At 45.0% G+C, this 22,914-nt stretch overlaps 1 protein-coding gene across 6 annotated transcripts in view; it reads left to right on the top strand.

Moving 5' to 3' along the window:
• Positions 1–22,914, top strand: part of LOC121289917 (TRAF2 and NCK-interacting protein kinase-like) — a 348,329-nt gene that overhangs the window by 228,483 nt on the left and 96,932 nt on the right. For all 6 annotated transcript variants that reach the window (XM_041209918.1, XM_041209938.1, XM_041209930.1 and 3 more), the window contains 8 exons: positions 914–1,024; positions 5,966–6,056; positions 7,709–7,839; positions 9,273–9,327; positions 9,475–9,553; positions 12,943–13,118; positions 15,649–15,715; positions 16,436–16,643. In XM_041209918.1, coding sequence (XP_041065852.1) covers positions 914–1,024; positions 5,966–6,056; positions 7,709–7,839; positions 9,273–9,327; positions 9,475–9,553; positions 12,943–13,118; positions 15,649–15,715; positions 16,436–16,643 — 918 coding nt within the window. The remainder of the gene's footprint in view (positions 1–913; positions 1,025–5,965; positions 6,057–7,708; positions 7,840–9,272; positions 9,328–9,474; positions 9,554–12,942; positions 13,119–15,648; positions 15,716–16,435; positions 16,644–22,914) is intronic.

Raw genomic sequence — 22,914 nt, 5'->3', positions numbered from 1 at the left:
CTCTTTCTTTCTCTCTCTCTCTCTCTCTCTCTCTTTCTTTCTCTCTCTCTCTCTCTTTCATTCTGCTTCCTCCCCTTTCACTCTATGCCCACCTCCTCTCTCTGGCCCTCTCGACTTGCTCATGCCCTCCCCGCTCACTTGCGCTCTTTCTCCTTCCCCCTCCCCTCTCTTTCCCTTGTCACTCCTTCAGCTGATGTCCCCCAGTATGGATATGCTAACCTTGTACTTTGTTAGCTGTTGCTGCAGTGAAATAAATCGGCTGTAAGTTTCCAGATGGTCGACACAGGAAGCTCGGGATGGTTGCCAACTGGGTAATGCCACATGTAAATGGCACCATCTCTGACAGCACCTGTGCCAACTGTGAAAGCCTTTGTGTATTATAGCCGGAAAGAATCTCTTCAGGTTGAAGAATGTTGAGGTTGAAACTTGAGAAAGAAGTTTTGCAATTCCAAGAGGCTTTTAATAGAGTGGAGAGAGCGAGAAACTATTTCCAGTGGCTAGAAGATTGGTAACCCAAGGGCACAGATTAAATGAACTAGGGGGGAAAGAGATGGAGACCTTTTATTTTACACTGTGATTGTTATGATCTGGAATTCACAGCTTGAAAGGGCGATGGAAGCAGATTCAATATTATCTTTCGCAGGGGAATTGGTTAAATACTTGACAAGGCTAGGGGAAGAATGGGGGAGTTTGACTGATTGGACAGCTCTTCCAAAGAGTCAGCATCAGCACAACTGGCCGAATGGCTTTCTTCTGTGCTGCATGTTTCTATGATGCTAACTGTATGATGATGAGTGACGTTAGTGCATTTTGGAGCAAAGTGTTTGTGTGAAGAGTGCAGTTTTCTGTAAAATGGAAGCACTGTACCTTTCCCTGTTGTGTTCACTGCCATGTTGCTCTGGTTTTTTTGCAGTTGGTCATGGAATTCTGCGGCGCTGGCTCTGTCACAGATTTGATCAAGAACACTAAAGGGAACACGTTGAAGGAGGAATGGATCGCCTACATCTGCAGGGAGATATTGCGGGTATACAAGACTGCCTTAAACTTTCAGAATCTGTGGTCCAATCCAGTCCTGATCAATGGGATGGAAACCTTGTGTGGTGTGTTTCCCCTCGATCTGATGATCAGTATCGTGCACTCTGGAGCTTCAGAAATAGGAGGAGCCTGTCCTGTCATTCCGTTAAGACTGATCTGCAGTTTCACTCTATCCTCCAGCCTTTGCTTCATATTCCCTACTCCCCTTACCCAACAAAAACCTATTCATCCGTGTGTCAAAAATTTCAGTTGACCCCCAGCCTCAACAGCTTTTTTTCTTTTGCACACACACACCCCACCCACCCCACCCCATCCCCCACTCCACCACTCTGCCCGTGAGAGTTCCAGATTTCCACTATTCTGTGTGTGTGTCCCTGAACAGTCTGGTTCTAATTATGAGGTTATGCCACTTTGTTCTGCGCTCTTTCCCCCTATCAGAGGAAACAGCTTTTCTCTATCTACCCTATAATTATAATACCCTATAATCCATCCTGTGATCACAGAATCACACAGTGCAGAAGATGCCCTTCAGCCCATCAAGTCTGCACCGACACATGAGAAACACCTGACCTACCTACCTAATCATTTGAAACACTTTTTGATTAGACGACTCCTCAACCTTCTAAACTCGAGGGAGAACAAACCAAGCCTGTGTAACCTGCCCTCACCATTTAAACCTAATACCCCAGGTGCCAGCATCTGTGGAGAGAGAAACAGAGTTAACGTTTCGAGTCCGTGTGACTCTTCTTCAGAACTCTAAACGTTAACTCTGTTTCTCTCTCCACAGATGCTGCCAGATCTGTTGCGATTTTCCAGTATTTTCTGTTTTGATTTCCGGTTTCCAGCACCGTGTTTTGCTTTTACCCCTGGTAACATTCTGGTAAATCAACACTGCCTCCCCCCAGGGTTCATTATGTTTCCTGAGGTGCAGTGCCCAGAACTAAGCACAGTTACTCCGGGTGGGGTGTGACCAGTGCTTTGTGTGGCTGAAGTGTGACCTTCTCCCTTTCGTATTCCAACCCTTTGAGATAAAGGTCAATCTTCCATTAGCCTTTTTGATGAACCTGGGCTTCCAAATCCCTTTGCTCCTCTACAGCTCCTAGTTTCTCACCATTAATAAAATATTCCAATTTCTCTTTGATCCAAAGTGGATAGCCACACACTTTCCCCATGTTGAATGTCCGCTGGCCACGGTTTAATACACCGAGACCCCGGGCGTGTGATGGGTGTAAGGGCAAAATGTGGAGTAAGTACAGATTCCGAGGGTAAGGGCCCAACAGATAAAGCTGTCTTAAATCAGCCCTCATTTGTAAATGCCTTTCAGGCCGTGATGAACGTTTGTCAGATTAGGTTTGAGGTGCGGCAGTGGGGAGTTTTGCTCTGTATCTTAACCGTACTGTAGCTTACCCCAGAACAGCTGATGTGGAACAAGGCCATGAGCTTATTAAGTGCCGGAGTAGGTTAGAGGGGCTGAATGGCCTTTACTTGCTTCTATAATTTCTTAATTGCCAGAAATAGGAAAGTCTGTCATGGCCCAGCACTTACTCACCCTGATGAGCACAACATTCATGTTAAGTGAAATAGGGAGGGAGCTCGGGGGGAGGGGGTTGGGGGTTGGGGGGGGTGGGGGTGAGGGAGGGGGGTGGTGGGGGCAGGGGTGGAGGGGTGATTCATTCAGTGAGAAATCAGATGAGAAATGGGCATGGCTGTGAATAGGAAAGTGAGAAACAATAAGCTCCAAGCCATTTCATGGCTACTGCGATGGTCTTGCAATATTTAGCAACTAATTATTTTTAAGTTCAGGAAATGTCACCCATTTGTCGGAGTTGTATGAAAAAGTAGCAGAAACTTAATTCAATCCCACTTTGATACTGCTGATTGGATAGATTGTGTTATGACCAAGATGGGAAGAATGCACTGGTGCGTCTCTGGTTCCACTATGCAGTGGGTCACAACATATATTTAAATGATTTTTCCGGTTAGCTATATGGCCAAATATGTGCTTTATCTGTGAATCTCAGAATGACCTCTCGATGCCCAGGTTTCTTCAATAGGCAAAATTATGAGTTTATTATAAAACCAGACTTATCAAAGCAGAAAGGCAAAGCTTATTAACATACAGTGTGAAATATGAAAGTATAATAACTACTCTTTCTAAATACCCTAACACTCACTCACTCACTCAATTACACGTACACACAAACACAAAAAAAAATAGAGGAATTCTGATAAAGTTAAAAGTCAATGGTTAAAGGGAAAACGCTACATGATGGGGTCCTTGAAATGGTGTCTGGGTTACACAGTTGGTCTCTCAGCGCTGGTCTGTGGAACAATGGATGACTCTTCAAGGCTTTGTGGAAAGTTTGCAGTCAGCCCGATTTCAGAACGTGGAGTGACTTCGGAGTGAGTCCCGTTCACCTTTTCCTTTCGACTGGGTCTGGAGCTGTTGTCTTTTTTTCTTTTAACCCAAGCTCATTGTTCCCTCCCCAAAACAAAAACAGCCAACCAGCTTTTTAAAACGGTTCTCCGGGGGAGGGGGGCTTTCCCCCAAAGCTGTGAACCACCATGTGACCCTTTTGTAAACGGCTCATGGGGTCAAGAGGTTTCCAGCTTCTTTATGACGGCTTAATTCTTGTAAAATGCTGTCTTTTCCAGGAACAGCAGCAACCAGAGAACCGGCATTAACCCTTGGAGAGACAGTGTCTTTTAAAAAAAATTCAAATTCTTCCAGAATGTTCTTAGTCCTTGAAGATGAAGCATTTTCTGTGATTAAAGTGTTTATGACAATTGCTAGCTATTAGGAATATTTGTTTTTGGAACAATTTAACACTGCGCCTATTATATCCGTGGAGAAGGCTGACTGTCTAATCTTTCTACAATAACCAGGAACCAGAGGGCACAGATTTAAGGTGATTGGCAGTAAACACCAGAGGGGACATCAGGAAAAAATCTTTCTAAGCAATAAATGGTTAGGGTTTGGAGTGTACTGCTTGATGAGGTACTGGATATAGATTCAGTAAGAGCTTTCAAAAGAGATTTGGGTGAATACTTGAAGGGGAAAGAAACTGCATGGGTGTGAGGTAAGAGCAGGGGAGTGGGACTAATTGAGTTGTTTTCTGCAGCCTCCTGTATTATTTCTGACTCTACAAGAGGACAAGAGCGCTGAGATTAGGGCCAACAATGCTGTTTTTAAAATTCTTATCCTTCTTTTCCAATCCTTCAGCCCTCCCTATCTCTGTAATCTCCTTCAGCCCCATAACCTGCTGGGATCTCAGCGCTCTGCTAATTATGACCTCCTGGGAAGTGACAGTCATTCCTTCAGCTGCCGAGGCCTTAAACTCCGGACTTCCCCCCCTAAACTTTTCCATGGGGAGAAATTCCTGCGTGTCGGGTGGGCTGGTCAGGAGCGAGCGCGGGCGGGCGCAGCGGCGTTCGGCTCCGTGCCGCCATTTTACTTGGGCGGGCCAATTAACTCCAGCGTGACGCGCGGCCAGTAGCACTCAGCACTACCTGTGCGGACAGTAGGGGGGGAGGAGGGTGGGTTAGGGCCTGCGCAAAGAGCACAGCAACCTCCCTGAGGCACAGAGCTACCTCAGGGAGATTAAGTACATATTGACATTTTTTAATCAAGGAAGATAAAAATTATTTCCACGCCCCCTCGTGTGACAGTGTCACGTGAGCTGGGATGTGTTTTGGCAACTTATCAGAATTTATTTATTGATTTTATTAAACCTTCAGGAAGCCTCATCCCACCCGTGGATGAGGTTTCCTGGAAAAACGCGAAGGCCTCTTGGGCTCTTTGCCTGCCCACCTTAAGGTTGAACGGGCAGCTCTGTTAATTATCTTAATGACTTCCCTAAAGGCCTTAACAAGCTTTTGGCAGTTTGGCGGGTGCCCAGCCACCTCCGGCGTGGTGATGTCGGGACGCACACTTGATGTCATCACGCATCATTTTACCTGTCGGCATGTTGGACCCACCCCCGGATGCCGACAACTAAATTCTGGCCCATGTCTCTACTTCTCTCCTCCCACAAGGTGCTCCTTAACTCCACCTCTTTGACCAAGCTTTTGGTCACTTACCCCATAGTTCCTTTTTTGGCTCAGTTTCAAATTCTGACCATTTTGCCAAGTTAAAGATACTATATGGAATCATAGAATGGTTAAGGTACAGAAGAAGGCCATTCAGCCCTTCCTGTCTGTGCCAGATCTCTGCAAGAGCAGCTCATCTAGTGGCACCTTTTTCCTAGCCCTACAAATTTTTTTCTCTTCAAATATTTATCCAATATCCTTTTGAAATCCATGTTTGAATCTGCCTCCACCACACTCTCAGGCCACGATTTCCAGATCCTAATCACCCGCTGTGTCGGGGTGGGGTGGGGGGGGTGGTGGGGAAAGAAGAGTTTCCTCATGTCTCCATTGCTTCTTTTGCCAATTAACTTAAAGCTGTGTCCTCTGGTTCTTGATCCTTCCCCCAATGGGAACAGTTTGTCCCTATCTATTCAGTCCAGACCCCTCATGATTTTGAACGCCTCTATCGAATCTCAAAATCAAATAGAAATGGAAGCTGGTGTTGTCACTCCCTCATCGGTTGGGTTTTTTAAAAAAAAGTTATTCGTTCAAAGGATGTGGGCATTGCTGGAAAGGCCAGCATTTATTGCCCATCCAGATGTGCCCACGAGAAGGCAGTAGTGAACTGCTTTCTTGAATCCACTTTGTCATAGTGAAAGGACAGCAGTTTTCCTTCCCTAATGAGCATTGGTAAACCAGGTGTGTTTTCTCCAATAATCTGGTAGTTACATGGTCACCTTAACTGATAGTAGCTTCGTAACCCCAGATTTGTTGCTTCTGCTGACCCCTCACCTGTTAGGTCTACTCTCGGTTTGAATTTACTGCTGAATAGCTAATGACTGGCTATATCGTATGATTCTAGGGCCTAACTCACCTTCATCAGCACAAGGTCATTCACCGTGATATCAAGGGCCAGAATGTCCTGTTGACAGAGAACGCTGAAGTCAAGCTGGGTGAGTTTGATTAATGAGTTTGGTCAAGTTTGATTATTCCAACTTCCTGCTGGTCGACCCTGTTCTGCCATTGGATGGAATTTTAAGCCGGTTGGATTTTACAGTCCCGCTGAATTTAATGGATTTTTGAATGGCTTGCCGCATTTTACGACCCCTCCCCCTCCGAAACGCCCATTCAGTCAGATCATGGCTAATCTGTACCTCAGCCCCATTCATTCACCTGGATTCCATATCCCATGATCATTACCGAGCAAAATTCTGTTATGCTCAAGACTTCAAAATTTCAATTGACCTCTTTTAGTCCTCGTCTTAGCCCCAAAATCCCAAAACATATTGTAATATCTGGACAGACCAGGTTGTACACCCCAATACCACGCACGGCAATGGATTGATCAGCCGGGTTGATGAGGAGGCAGCTCCCACTGGGTCTATGTGTACTGTTGCTCTAGATGACATTGACTTAAGTTATTTTTTCCTTTAACATCTCTGTATCATACGACTGTTATATCCCTTGTTTTTGAGGAGTAGGCGCATAAAGTTTCCAACTCTAGCTGGTTGTAAGCTGGAGGTTTCTTCACATGATGTCTGGCCCCTAACCACGCCACCCTGCCCCTTCATCCCCTCCATTGGTCACTTGACACGTTTCTCGTTATGCATCCCACCTTGCCAAAGCCAATCAGAAAGCAAACAGGCTCTCTCTTATCCAATCGGATGACTCCTGTCTGTCAATCTGACATCCTTTTCTTTCTCAACTCTGATACTTTTATAACTGATAGTTGAAAGAAAATAATTTTAATGTTGCTCACGTTTTTTTCCCAAGGGTTGGAGCTGAAGATTAATCGTTAACCCTTGGAGTCTGCAGAGCAAAGCTGGAGAGTTGTCAACCCAAGGAGATGTAGCGCAAAGGGTTAATGTTAAATATGTAAATAGGTAGTCTACATCATCAGTGATGTAAGGCCACATGACAACAGAGTACGCTGAGGGATAGTTCTATTTAAATCCTCATGCTAATCCTTGTACTGAATTGAGTATTGCTGAAAAAAGAGACATGTCAAAGCTTTCCGTCTTGTATTCATCAGGACACTACACGAGAATACTAATATAAGAGGAAAACAACTTATACTGTATAAGAGAAAGCTGACTGGTTGGCAAGTGGACTCTGATTGATAGAGGCATTGCCATGGACAATGCACCAATTAATGATGACTGACAGTTAACTGCCAAGCATTGTTTGAAATTTAAACCAGGCAGCTTGACCTTGATTGGTCAAGACATTGCCCTGAGGAATGAGTCAGCGAATGGCTGTCACTTATTTTGTTTAGCTGAAGCGGATGCAATGTGTGTACATGTTCTTTCTGCCTGTGAAGAACAGGGCCCTGTGTATTTATATATGTAGCTTCCAGTACATGCAAATGCCACTTGTCAATCAATCAGCACTCTCTTCTCTTACAGTATAAATTGTTGTTTTCCCATTATGCTGGTATTCTTGTGAAGTGCCCTGCTCAGTCCAAGGTGAAAACCTTTGATGACAGCAGAGAAGGGAGGAAACGAAGAGCTGTATCCTTTCCCCTGGCCATTCCCTCATGGTGACTGGCATGTCTCGGTTTGTCAAGGGCATTCGTTAACGCTCTGTACATTTTGATTTACTCTAGTTGACTTTGGAGTGAGCGCTCAGCTTGATCGTACAGTAGGGAGGAGGAACACATTCATTGGCACGCCATACTGGATGGCACCTGAAGTGATAGCTTGTGATGAGAATCCAGATGCCACGTATGATTTCAAGGTGAGTGTTGAATCCTTTATTTTAAAAATGCACCTGAGCTCAAAAGCCTTCCCTCCCTCCTCAATGTGATTGGGTGCAATGTGTCTCCTCCACCTTTATTTTTAAAGTTCATCCTGGGTGTGTGGGTATCAATGGCCAGGCTGCCCATTGTTAAATGTTACATGAGGCTTCCATCAGTAACAAAACTGAGGTTGAGAGCCAAGAATCAACCACTTAGAGTAGGTGAGACTGAAATTTGTTTCAGGAGCAGACTGGGTAAGGCCAGTGGATTCCCTTCCTTCCCTGATAAACTTTTCAAAATGTTCATGGTTAATTTTCCTAGTATTAACACACTAGCAGATTATTGAAATTCAGTTTCAGTACTTTCCCTGACCTCTGTGTTCGCTGTCACCTAGCAACATTAATGTGTCACAGTTTTATTTTGGCTGAAGGCAGCCACTAGGGAAGCCTCAAGCCAATTTGGCATTAGTTATGTGAATGCACATATAGATATAATTCTGACCTTGTGCAATATACAATATAATAGAATTTACAGTTCAGAAACAGGCCATTGGGCCTAACTGCTCTGTGTCAGTGTTTATGCTCCACATGAACCTCTTCCATTCCTCTTCATCCAATTCCTATCAGAATATCCTCTCTTCCTTTATCCCTCATATGTTTTTCTCACTTCCCCTTAACAACATCTATGCTTAATTTTTTTTATTCATTGTGGACCTCACTGGCAAGGCCAGCATCTATTACCCATCCCTAATTGCCCTTGAGAAAGCACTCATTCTTGACAACTGAATGGCATTTCAGAGGGAGTTCAAGAATCAGTCACATTGCTGGGGGTCCAGAGTCCCCTATATAGACCAGAACAGGTAACAGAACATCCCTGAAAGACATTTTAGTGAACTAGGTGGGTTTTTACATGCTCACTATTACTGAGACAAGTGAATTAAATGAATTCAAATTCCTCATCTTGTCTCCGGTAACATAGAAACTCACACACTCAGCATCAACCAGTGGAAATAATCCTTTTACTTTTTTACTTGATGATGGGATGTGGGTGTTGCTAGGCAAGCACATTGCTGGAGTCATATGTAGGCCATGTCAGTAAGGACAGTAGATTTCCTTCCTCAACCAGGTGGGTTTTTAATGACAATTGACAATGGTTTCATCATTAGACTTCCAATTCCAAATTTTTATTGGATTTGAATTTCACCATCTGCTGTAGTGGGATTCGAACCCCGGTCCCCAGAGCATTACCCTTGGTCTCTGGATTACTAGTCCAGCAACAATACCACTGTGCCACTACGTCCCCCATTTATTGGATGAACAGGCTCTCTCTTCATCCTCCCCCATCTGTCAGAGGGAAAACAGCCAAATATTTTGCCAGAGATTTAATTTGTATAAACCTCTGTTTTCTTCAGTCTTTCTGTTTGTGTTAACAGAGTGATTTGTGGTCTTTGGGGATCACGGCAATGGAAATGGCAGAAGGAGCTCCACGTAAGTCTCAGCTTTGATCCTTTCCCTCTCTAGGAATTCTTCAATTATTTTCTTTCTTATTTCTTTTTCCCTTTCCCATTTCCCCCTCGATTGTCTCGATTCCTCTTGTCCTCCCTCAGTCACGCTCTCTCTATCTTTCTCCTGTAGCCCTGTGTGACATGCACCCTATGAGGGCACTGTTTCTTATCCCGCGGAACCCACCACCTCGACTAAAGTCCAAGAAATGGTGAGTATTGCACAGCCGGGTGTCCAGTGAGTGTGAGGTACTGTGTGAGTTTCTAATCGTCGTGTTATAAAAAGGATCTAGAGGCACTGGAGAAGGTGTAGGGAAGATTTACAAGGATAATACCAGAAATGGGTGGGTATATACAGCAGGAATGGATTAACAGGCTGGGTCTCTTCTGTCTTGAGAAAAAAAGGCTCAGAAGTGACCTAATAGAGGCCTTTAAAACTGTGTGAAAGGTTTTGATAGAGTGGATACAGAGAGAATGTTTCCTCTTGTGGGAAAGAGCAGAACTAGAGGCCATCAATATAAGATAGTCACTGAGAAATCCAATAGGGAATTCAGAAGAAACCTCTTCACCCGGAGAATGGTGAGAATGTGGAACTCGGTACCACAGGGAGCGGCTAAAGTGAATAGAATAGATGCATTTAAGGGGAAACTAGACAAGCATATGAGGGAGGAGAGGGCTGCCATGGTAGATTCAGAAGAAAAAAGATGGGAGGAGGCTTAAGTGGAACATTAAATGCCAGAATGTGTGCTGTTTGTGTGCTCTGTAACCCTATGAGGTGATGATGGGATCTGTCTGTGAAATGGTGATGGTGAAGATCAGAGGGTGTTGAATATTTTGCCATTCACACTGTAGCTCTATTTACCGCCACTCTTCTCTATATCCCTCGTACCCTTACCAACAGTTTAACCCACAGCCTTTGTAGGAGAGAGAATTCCAGATTTCCACTACCTTTTGTGTGAAGGAGTGCTTCCTCATCTCATCCCTGAACAGCCTGGTGCTAATTTTAAGGTTATACTCCCTTGTTCTGGGTTTCCCCACCAGAGGAATTAGCTTCTCCCTATCTACTCTTTTGAATCTTTTAATAATTTTAAAGACCTCAATCAAATTTCCCCTCAACCTTTCAAACTCGATGGTGCTACATTCCCTCTTAAACCACCTGCCCAAAGCTTTGTAACCAACTTCAATGTGAGTTACCTTGTCTAATGCTTTAGCATTCCCTTTCAGTGTATATAATCGCCACTTCAATAAACAAAATCCCTCGCACTTGTCGAGCAGCACTTGCTTTTGCCACATCTGTGCTCAGTTAATTCCAGATGCTGAGAGAAATCACAGAGCCACAGAGCTGTTACAATGCAGAATGAAGCCATTCGGCCCATCATAATTTCACTGGTGCTTAGTGCTACTCTCCGCCTTCTCCCAGTAACCCTAAACATTCTTCATCTTCAGATAACAATCTAATTCTCTTTTGAGTGCCTCAATTGAACCTGTCTCCACCATTCCCAAGATTAACCCAAGAAACATCAGTTATGAGGGAAAGGTTAGGGAAGGAATCTATAAAACAGAAAATGGAGAGTAAGGGTTAAAGGTAGTTACTCAGGCTGGCAAATAGGTGGGAAGTGATATTCCACTGGGATTGGTGCTGGGAACACTGTTATTCACAATGTACATAAAGATTTTGGACTCAAAGTACAGTTTGAAAATTTTTGGCTGATGCCAAAGTTGTGAGGGACCATAAGAAAGAGAAAATAAGAAAAAGAAAAATGAAGGAAGTTTGTAGTTAATACAGAGGAAGGACTGTGACAAAACACAGGAACATATTAATATACTTGCAGAATGAGTGTGTGATTAGCAAATGAACTTGAATATAAATGTGAGGTGGTGCATTTTGGTCAGAACAATGAAGAAACTGTACACTGCCTAATGAATTGTTAATGAGGCAGCAGAGCAGAAGGATCTGCGGGTACAGATACAGAAATCACTAACAGTAGCAACGCAGATTAAAAAGCAAATACAAAACTGGGGTTCTTTCTTTAGGGATAGAATTGAAAAGTAGACAAGTTATGTTAAACTTGTGATGACACTTGAAGTGAATAGTTCCATCTCCATGTTATAAGAAAGATATGGAGGCACTGGAGAAGGTGCAAAAAGGATGTATGAAAGATGATACATGAACTGAGAGATTATAACTATCCAAACAGAGTGAATGGACTAGAGTTCTTTCTCTGGAAAAGGGAAAGCCGAGGAGGTGAAATGATAGAAGATTTTAAAATTCTCAAGGGATTGATAGAGTCGCTATAGAAACGGTGTTTCATTTGTGGAGGAGTTCAAAACTAGCGACCATAAATCTACGATAGTCACTCATAAATCCAATAAGCAGTTCAGGAGAAATTGCTTTACCCAGGGGGTGGTGAGAATGTGGAATTCGCTACCACAGGGAGTAGTTAACGAGACTAGAACAGAGACATTTAAAGGAAAGCAAATAAACCCAAGAAAGGAATTGAAGATTATGTCGGTGAGGTGAGGTGATGAGGGGTTGGAGAAGTTGTGTGCGGAGCGCTAACACCAGCATGGATCAGCTGGCATGTTTCTGTGCTGTAGATCTGATGTCAGTTGGGTCCATTTCCTCTGGAAAAAGAATTTGTCATTGAAGATTTCAACATTATGAGTGAAATTGACCAAAACAATGCAGACGATTTATTGACTGAAACCACAGGACACACGGGCCAGGATTTTCCAATCACCGGACGAGCTCGGCAGGAGGGGGCTGTGGAGCTGACCACCGCCCGCAATCAGCTCCGCACCGCGATTTCACGCGGGTGGGCCAATTAAGGCCTGTCCTGTGTGGATCACGAGCAGCAGCGCTGAGTGTTACCTGTGTGGGCGAGGGGGTGGGGGTGGGGGGCGGGGGGGGGGTGGGTTGCAGTGGCTGGGGGAGGAGGAGGGAGAGCCAGGCCTAGTGAGCATGGGTGAGAAAGAGCAATTCAATCTCCCTGAGACACGGAGCTGCCTCGGGGATTAAAGTGCTTTGTGAAAAAAATTAACGAAGAGCAGGAAAATTCAATGAAACGTCCCCTCCCTCCATCGCATGAGATGGGACAGGTTTTTAAATTGCAAATTAAACTTTTTTATTTAATTTGTAATAGCTTCAGGAAACCTGATCCCGTTTGTGGATGAGAAATAAAGGCTGCTTGGCCTTTTTGCCCACCTGCCGACCATAAGGTTGGACGGACAGTGTAAGGTTCAGGTTAATTACCTGGCTAATGGCCTTAATAGGCCTTTCAATTATCGGCGGGCGCGCAGCCTACTCCTGCGTGTGCCTGCCAAATGAAATATCACGCGACTTCGAGATGACGCCGGGAAGCACGCCCGATGTCATCGCGCCTCATTTTATGTTCCGACCTGTTGGGAACACGTCTGCACACCGGATGTAAAATTCTGCCCATGAGGTAGACATTTGAAGGGAACACCGTGAGTTGGTTCACAGGAATGCGCTGGGTGATACCGGGGCTGTGTTGACACTGGTCATCTGGTGAGAACCTCTTTGCCCCCCCCCCCCCACCAGGATTTTGCCTGCTTGACATTCTCCCTAACTCTTCCCCAGGTCAAAGAAATTTGTGTCTTTCATCGAGGGCTGCTTGGTGAAGAATCATGGGCAGAGGCCAGCTACAGATCAGCTGCTGAAGCACCCTTTCATCAGAGACCAACTCAACGAGAGGCAAGTCCGAATCCAACTCAAGGACCACATTGATCGGACCAAGAAGAAGAGGGGTGAGAAAGGTAGGTGAAGATTTGGAGCAATGATTGCTGGAGATCGTGCTACTTGTTTTCTTGTTGTGTGCATAGATTGAGATTACAGGAATCGCCAAAACACTGCATCTCCAACAGACAATCCAGGTGCCCCTTCACAGTTCCAGACTCATGTATTGACTATTTCAATATCCTCCAGATCAGCCTCTCACCTTCCACCCTCCGGGCATCATGGTCTTATCCAAAAATCCGCAGCCCACATCCTAATTCACACCAAGTCCCATTCACCTGTCTGGTGTAACCATTGTAATTTTTCCAATTTGTTGATGTTATCAATTATCTAGCCAATCAGGATTAACTGCAACCACCGTGGTGGGAAGTTGAGTTTAATCAGAGTTTAAGACAGAATATAACACAATAGTTACAATAGCAACAAACATACAAGTGCGACAAGTGGTGAGTACCCACTTGGATCGGGCATGATGACTGGCCTACACAACTCTTTCTTTCTTCTCTCTCCCTTCTTCACAATGCCTCACATCTTCAAAATGTCTCCAACCAAACAGAATTACCCTGGATTTATCCATGGGAGTTTCTCTCCACTACCAATGCACTACAACCTCCCGAAGTTTCTTATTGTTAAACCCTTTTTCAGGAGTGGACACCTGGAAGGATTATTCACACAGCCTTATTTTCCTATAATGATTTACTTTATTGTGAAATACCTGATAAAATGTTTAGTTCTTTGTCTAAACCATGAGGTAAAGCCCACCTTTAATGTTATCCATCAGCCAAGTGCTTCTTGAGGCTTTGCAGGTATTCCTCTGTCCTTGACCATTCAGGCCCTTATATCATCTTCCCTTAATGCACCCTAGTCTGTTCCCCATAACTACATTTATAACTCCCTTCCACCTCATCCCTGGACACCTTCAGGGGCTCCATTATTTACACTGTTATCATTGATTTATATTGTACATAAGGTCTGTCAATGAACTGTATAAAATGGCTATCCAGTCTAAGTGGTTGAATTCCTCATTAGGCTATAGGGTTGTTCACTAAAGTAACTTCTATTCTACATCCACACACTAATGAACTTTCACATTTCAGCAAGCATCTTAATTAAGCAATAATTAATGAAAATCTTAACACAGCTTTGTATGTTTATTTTTGCTTTTAAGCAACTATCCAGTTGCTCTCCCAATATTGTAGTGGACTTGTCTGACCAAGGACCCTTTTCAGGCTAGTTACAGCTGTCATTACCTAAGAATAATAATTCTGCTGGTGTGTTTCTGGAGAAGCAAAACCATAAGCAGTTTCCAGTAATGCAAAACCTAAAGGACTATCTAATGTATTTTATACCAAATATATATTTATTCTAAGCATATTTCAAATTTCTAATACTGGCAGAGCCTCTCTTTATTTAAAATCCTTATTCTCACATTCAACACTTTCCCTGGCCCAATTCCTCCCTATTTCTGTAACCTCCTCCAGCCCCTACAACCCTCGCTATCTCCGCAACCTCCTCCAGCCCTTACACCCCTCCCTATCTCCTCAACCTCCTCCAGCCCCTACAACCCTCCCTATCTCCGTAACCTCCTCCAGCCCCTACAACCCTCCCTATCTCTGTAACCTCCTCCAGCCCCTACACCCCTCCCTATCTCTGTAACCTCCTCCAGCCCCTACAACCCTCCCTATCTCTGTAACCTCCTCCAGCCCCTACAACCCTCCCTATCTCTGTAACCTCCTCCAGCCTCTACAACCCTCCCTATCTCCGTAACCTCCTCCAGCCCCTACACCCCTCCCTATCTCTGTAACCTCTTCCAGCCCCTACAACCCTCCCTATCTCCATAACCTCCTCCAACCCCTACAACCCTCCCTATCTCCGTAACCTCCTCCAGCCCCTACAACCCTCCCTATCTCCGTAACCTCCAGCCCCTACAACCCTCCCTATCTCTGTAACCTCCTCCAGCCCCTACACCCCTCCCTATCTCTGTAACCTCCTCCAGCCCCTACAACCCTCCCTATCTCTGTAACCTCCTCCAACCCCTACAACCCTCCCTAACTCCGTAACCTCCTCCAGCCCCTACAACCCTCCCTATCTCCGTAACCTCCTCCAGCCCCTACAACCCTCCCTTTCTTGGGACACTTACTTCATAAAAAACGCTATATAAATACAAGATGTTGTTGCATCTTTTATTCTTTCATGGGATGTGGACTTCGCTGGCTGGGCCAGCATTTATTGCCCATTCCTAATTGCCCTTGAGAAGGTGGTGGTGAGCTGCCTTCTTGAGCCGCAGCAGTCCATGTGGTGTAGGTACACCCACAGAGCTGATAGGAATGGAGTTTCAGGCTTTTGACCCAGCCACAGTGAAGGAACGGTGATATATTTCCAAGTCAGGATGCTGTGTGACTTGGAGGGGAACTTCCAGAAGGTGGTGTTCCCATGTGTCTACTGTCCCTGTCCTCTTGGTGGTAGTGGTCACGGGTTTGGAAGGTGCTGTCTAAGGAGCCTTGGTGAGTCAAAACTAATATAATGTATGACCTTATCTGATTACCTCAGATGAGACAGAATACGAATACAGTGGGAGTGAGGAAGAGGAGGAGGACCATGAATTTGGAGAACCAAGGTAAGCGACTGTTTATTTGAGTTTTTATTGAATGGAAGTGAAAACTTGTGTTGCCTCTTTGTCCCTGGTGTCTCGGTGGCTCAGTCAGTAACAGCCTCTCATCAGCGTCAGAAAGTGGGCTTAATATCTGTCCCTGAGACTCAAGCCTGTAATCTAAGCTGACATTCCCAGTGTAGTACTGAGGGAGTGCTACACTGTCAGAGGTGCCGTGTTTCAGATGGGGTGGACAATTGAGGCCCTGTCTGCCCCTTCACTTGGATACAAAAGATTCCATGGCCACTATTTTGAAGAAGAGCAGGAGAGTTCTCCCCAATGTCCCTCAATTAATGTCACTGAAACAGGCGATATGGTCATTTGCCTCATCACTGTTTGTGGGATCATGCTGTGCACAGATCTGGCTCCTGCATTTCCTCCATTACAGCAGCGACTATACTGTAGGAGGTGCTTCATTCCTGGGAAGAGCTTCAGGATACCGAGCTTGTGAACAGTGCTATAGAAATCAAATTCCTTCTTAACACAGATGTGATTGTAATGTGCAAAGAAGCCCATTTATAGAATGTTACCCTCACTGAGGTCAGGGAACAGATAGTTGCTCACTTTTGGGCCTCATCTCAGATACCCACCCCAGCCGCAAGGTTCTCAGGCTCCCATGGCTGTCTGCTTCCAGCTCCCCTGATGGCTCAAGATCTAACTATTGCGGTTTCCACCCCCAACATGCAGCTCCATCGTGAACCTGCCCGGAGAGTCCACCCTTCGTCGAGACTTCCTGCGGCTGCAATTGGCCAACAAGGAAAGGTCAGAGGCCTTCAAAAGGCAACAACTCCAGGAGCAGCAGCAGCGGGAGAACGAGGAGCACAAGCGCCAACTGCTGGCCGAACGGCAGAAGCGCATTGAGGAGCAGAAGGAGCAGCGGCGGAGATTGGAGGAGGTAACAGGGTTTGGGGGGGAGCAGTCAGACTCATCTCTTAATGGCGCTAATTCTTGCTGCATTTTCCCCAGAAAACTGCTTGGGTGGGCTTTCAAGTGAAGGTCAGGTCAATCCTGTAGCTGCTGGTAGACCATTCGCCAATATTTATCCTTCTATCAACATCACAAAAATAAATTATCTGGTCATTATCACATTGCTTTTCCCCATGAGTATTAGAGGCTGGGTCACTGAATATATTCAAGGCTGAGTTGGATAGATTTTTGATAGACAAGGGAGCTGAGGGTTAGGGGAGATGGGCAGGAAAGTGAAGTTAAGGCCACAATCAGATCAGCCAAGATCGTATTGATGGGCTGAATAGCCTATTCCAGCTTATATTTCTTATGTTCTTGGTTGTTATGTTCATGCTGGTTATGGGATCTTGCTGTGCAAAATGAGTTTTTGCGTTTCCTGCGTTACAGCATTGAAACATTTGAAATTTACTGCTTCACTGGCAGTAAAGTACTTTGATATAAAAACAAAAAAACTGCGGATGCTGGAAATCCAAAACAAAAACAGAATTACCTGGAAAAACTCAGCAGGTCTGGCAGCATCGGCGGAGAAGAAAAGAGTTGACGTTTCGAGTCCTCATGACCCTTCGACAGATATGTCCAGTGGTTGCGATAAGAGCTAGAGAAATGCAAACCTTTCTTCTTTTTTCATTAGTCTGAGCCTCTCTGGGTTGCTTGTCCAGTAATATAACCATCCTGTTTCCATACCCCTAACCGGCTACTGGTTCTCTCACCAATGGAAACTGTTCCTCCCTATCTACTCTTTAAAAAAATTACCTTCATACATACAAACAAACAAATTAGGAGCAAGAGTAGGCCATTTGGTCCCTCAAGTCTGCCCTGCCATTTGATAAGAGCGTGGCTGATCTGACAAGGCCTCAGCTCCACCTTCCTGTCTGACCCCCTATGCCCTTTTACTACTTGTCAAAAAGAACCTGTCTCACTCACCCTTAAAAATAGTTCATGGCCCTCCACTGCTCTCTGGGGAAGAGAATTCCATGGAGACAAACATGATTTTGAACACCTCTATTAAATCCCTTGGCCTCCTCTGCTGGAAGGAGAACAATCCCAGTTTCTCGTCTCTTCACATACCTGAACTCCCTCATCCCTGGGACCAGTTGATCAAATTCATGTCCTTCTCACTCATTGAACAAGTTTCTTTTTTAAGCTGAGGTATGTTTTAAATTTACTGTCCGTTTGTTGTTCCTGTTTTATCCTCTGGCTCTGGGTTCCTCCTCTTGCTGATCTTCACTTCAGTGACACAGAATCTTTACAGCGCAAAAGGAGGCCATTCGGCCCATCGACTCTGCACTGGCTGTCTGAAGGAGCATTCCACCTAGTCCCACTCCCCTGCCTTATCCCCGTAACCCTGCACATTCTCTCTTTCCAGGGAGCAATCCAATTCCCTTTTGAATACCTCGATCGAACCTGCTTCCACCACCCTTTCAGGAAGTTTGTTCCAGACTCCAACCACCCTCTGGGTGAAAGATTTTTTTCCTCACATCACATAGACTCCTTTTGCCAATTATTTTGAATCTTTGCCCTCTAGTTCTTGATGCTCTCTTGATTCATAACAGTTTCTCACTATCACTTGAACAGAATTATGCGATTGAGTGGCAGGGTGAGCTGCTGGGCTTGGCGCTTGATGGAAACGTTACCTTTTATATTGGCAAGTGCTTGGTCGCTTTGAATGAGACTGTTGTTTCTGAATCCGGCAGGAAGGGAATGAATGGCTGCTTCCTGTCTCAGTACGAATATGACTGCATGGAGTGAACAGCTGAGTCAGCCAAGACCAACGCAAGGGAAGCTTGTGGCTTGTGTGCAGGAATAAACAAAGCTACTAATGAGCTTGCGTCCTTATTGTTTTCTCTAAGCCTCCTCGTGGCTGCAATGCTGGGAAATAAAGGAAAAGACTCTGACCTACCTAACTCAGTGAACAGAAGGGTGCCACTCAATTCATTTAAAGCCCATCTAACTCGCTTTCTACCTTCCTCGTAGTCGCATGATAGAACGATAATGGAGTTATTGACTAATCATACTGTAGACTCATAGGATCACACAACACAGGAGGAGACCGGTTGGCCCATAATTTGTGCTGACTCTTTCAAAGAGTTATCCAATTAGTGCCACTGTCCTACTCTTTCTCCACAGCCCTGCAATTGGTTTTTCCTTTTCAAATATTTATCCAATTCCCTTTTGAAATTTACTATTGAACCTGCTTTTGGCGGGTACTGTGTTCCAGATCACAAAGCTCACTACTTTGAAAAAAAAGCCTTTGCTATTGTCCAAAATAAAAAATACCTGGAAAAACTCAGCAGGTCTGGCAGCATCGGCGGAGAAGAGTACAGTTGATGTTTTTGACTTTGCTATTGTCCTTTTTCTTTGCCTTAAGCCTGTGTCCTCAGATACTGAACCTCCTGTCACTGGAAACAGTCTCTCCTTATCCACCTTAATCAAGCTTCTTCATGATTTTGAATGAATTTTATTGGATCTCCTTCTCTGCTCAAAGGAGAACAACCCTGGCTTCTCCAGTTAACTGAATTCCCTCATCCCTGGGACCGTTTTAGTCCATATCTGCAGCGTCTCCAAAACCTCACCATCTTTCCCAAAGTGTGGCACCCAGGATTGGACATAATACTCTGGCTGGGGCCTAACCCGTGATTTATAAAGATTTGGTGGAGGTTATGCCAGTCAGTTGCTCTCAACTAACCTACAACAGACCCAGACATGGGCTGTTTAATTCCTCTCCACCTCCACCCTGCTCCAGGCTCTCTTACAAAGAGACTTTAATGCTTCAGAATGAGTTGAGTTTGGTGACAGGAAGCCTGCGAGGGTGTCTTCCTCTTCAACACGGCTGCTCCCCATTTGGTTTTGGATATGATGGAATGAACCACCGTGTGTTAGAGGTGAAAAGTTGGGTGTTGCTTTGTTTGGAAGATGGTGAATGAGATGTTTAAACTCTTAAACAAAAACAGAATTACCTGGAAAAACTCAGCAGGTCTGGCAGCATCGGCGGAGAAGAAAAGAGTTGACGTTTCGAGTCCTCATGACCCTTCGACAGAACTGTTCGACAGTTCTGTCGAAGGGTCATGAGGACTCGAAACGTCAACTCTTTTCTTCTCCGCCGATGCTGCCAGACCTGCTGAGTTTTTCCAGGTAATTCTGTTTTTGTTTTGGATTTCCAGCATCCGCAGTTTTTTTGTTTTTATCTCTGTGTTTAAACTCTTGTACGCTGCTGCCCCCTTGATGAGAATCAGTTGGTTGCAATGGATTGAAGCTTCTGATCCAGAATCCATCACTTCCTGGAGCTCGGGGGAGGTCTGTCATTCAGACTCCACTTCTAGTGAACAGAATTCTATTGCATTATTTTACTACATAACATTATATAGAATTTACAGCACAGAAATAGGCCATTCGATCCAACTAATCTGTGCTGGCATTTATATTCTACACAAGTCTCCTCCCAGAGCTACCTCAACCCAGCTTTTCACCATATCTTTCTCTCACCTGCTCACTTTCGAAAGTGTCGACTCCTTTTACTCTCGGCCTTGCTTTAAACTGTGAGTTCCTTGTTGGGCTTACAAAGAAGGATCACCCCATTCACCCAGACTTTACAGAGACATCTTAACCACCTTGAGTTTATGGTTTAACTCCACTCGGAGGGAGCCTGGAACCAGGTAGTTTGTGCCAAGTTCTTGATGCGCATGTGCCCTCGAATCAAACAGAATCGCGCAGCCCAGAAGGAGGCCATGCAGCCCACGAGGCTGGTGGTCACTCGTTTCTTCTCTCCCTGAACACTTTTAGGCTGCAGGGTGACCACTTCTATAAATATGCTGTGCTCAAAGCTCTTGCGAGTGTGCTACAGTAATGCCAGCTGCTGCTCCAGCTCTGAAACCAGAGTATGAGCTGCTGCAACTGATGACACTTTCTGCACATATGGTTATTCAGAATATGGGAAGTGTCGTGGAGATCCCACATATTACAGGATTTGCACTCAAGAGGACCGAGCTGCCCTGCCATTCCTCTATCCATTTAATAATAAACCTTACCGCTACTACTAAACCATCCTGCTTAAAAAAAAACACTCTCACTACTTACCTCCCTTCTGTTTACATCACTTAAATATAAGGAAGTGAACTCAATATTTTACTTGACCCTTTTGTTTTGAAGAGTGACATTTTTAATTCCCCAGCTGCTTATACTAACTCCCTAACCTTAGAGAAAGGAAACCTATGCTACAATACTCACCAGTCAATCGACCCATTGGCTCCTCATTCTTTGCCAGTCTTCCTTCCATTGGTCACTGCTGAAGGTGCAGGTCACCTGTCCACACCCCCTTAAAAAAGAATTTAAAGTTCCAGCTTTGACAAGCTCCTAACGAGGTTTTAAACAGCGTTAACTGGCCTCAATGGGAATGCGCGCAGGATTCCTGACCCAACATGCTCGTGCCTGGTGAATGTTGCCGGCATTGGGATTGTCTTGAAATCGGCACGTTGCCAGGCGCCAGTACTTTCAGGGCCCCTCACCCCTGTTTCCAAATTCAGCCATAATGTCTGCTCTTTGACTCAGAGTTGAAGCACATGAGAGTTTCAGTGCTCTCCTGACCGACCTCCTTGCCTTGCATCCTTGATCAACTGGAACTCATCCAAACCTCTGCTGCCCTCTTTCCTAACCTGTATCTAGTCCTGTTACCCATTACCCCTGTGCATGCTGACCTACGTTGGCTCTAGTCAAGCAACGCCTCCAATTTAAAATTCTCATCTTTCAAATCCTTCCATGGCCTCCCCCCTCCCCTTCTCTATCCCTTCCTCCAGCCCCACAACCCTCTCAGATCTCTGAACAACTCCAATCCTGACCTCTTGCTCATCCCTGATTTTAATCACTCCACTGTTGGCAGACGTATCTTCAGCTTCCTAGACCCTAAGCTCTGGAATTCCCTTCCTAAACCTCTTCGCCTCTTTCCTCCTTTAAAATGCTCCTTAATACCCACCTCTTTGACACAGTTTTTGGTCAATTCTCCTAATATCTTTCTATGTGGCTCAGTGTCAAATTTTGTTTGATAATTATTCCTCTGAAGCATCTTGGCACCTTTTCCTATGTTGAAGATGCTATATAAATACAAGTTATTGTTGTTTTTGTAACTATCTCACACAACAGGATTGCCACAACTAAGTCACTACACTGTAGGATGACCAAACTTTCAAAAGACACAAATAAAAATAGCTGGAAAAATTCAGCAGGTCTGACAGCATCTGCAGAGAGGAACACAGTTAACGTTTCGAGTCCGAATGACTCTTCACCAGAACTAAGGAAAAATAGAAGAGAGGTGAAATATAAGCTGGTTTAAGTGGGGGTGGGACAGGTAGAGCTGGATAGAGGGCCAGTGATAGGTGGAGATAACCAAAAGATGTCACAGACAAAAGGACAAAGAGGTGTTGACGGTGGTGATATTATCTAAGGAATGTGCTAATGGTGACATTAAGGGTAGAAAGCAGGACGAGCAAGGTACAGATAGTCCTAGTGGGGGTGGGGTGGGGGGAAGGGAAGGATACAACTAGGACACATTGACCAGCTCCCAGTAATATTAAGTTTCACATTAAGTGGATACGAGAGTCTGTGCGATTGTGCCCCACTCCAGTATATTACCAAGCTGTTTCTGCCCAGCTCCCTCATTGAGCGCTTTTACCTGGAGCTGCACACCCCTCCATCAAATAGTTATGGTTGCTAAGGGCTACACTGTCAACGCCACACGCTGGAGAGTGGCACGGACAGATCTTGCAAGAGTTCCCTGAGCGCAAGCCCAGCTGGGGTTGTTTCCCTCGGGTCAGCTGTCAGTTGTTCCTCCCCCTCTGCCCAGCCCTGTATCATCTCAGTTTACATTCTAGTCAGTGTTTTGTCACTGCTCTGTTCTTCTTGACAGAGTTTAAAGGTTGTCCAAAAAGGGGAAAGCTGAAAACTGGCCTATATTGAACAACTTTGAGAAAATTGTTGGGACACCATGGCATTTGATGAAAACCTGGGACTGTCCCGGCAAAACCAGGGTGTCTTGTCACCCTGCTACACATGAGAATGTAGGAAATAGGAGCAGGAGTAGGCCATTCAGCCCCTTGAGCCTACTTCACCATTCAGTTGGATTATGGCTGATCTACCTCAGCACCATTCTCCTGCACGATCCCATTATCCCTTGATGTCTTTAATATCTAGAAATCTGTAGATCTCGGTCT

The sequence above is a fragment of the Carcharodon carcharias genome, chromosome 2 (assembly GCF_017639515.1).
Source record: "Carcharodon carcharias isolate sCarCar2 chromosome 2, sCarCar2.pri, whole genome shotgun sequence".
NCBI lineage: Eukaryota > Metazoa > Chordata > Chondrichthyes > Lamniformes > Lamnidae > Carcharodon > Carcharodon carcharias.
Note: the sequence above shows the minus strand (reverse complement) of the source record. Positions and strands in the feature narration are given on the sequence as shown.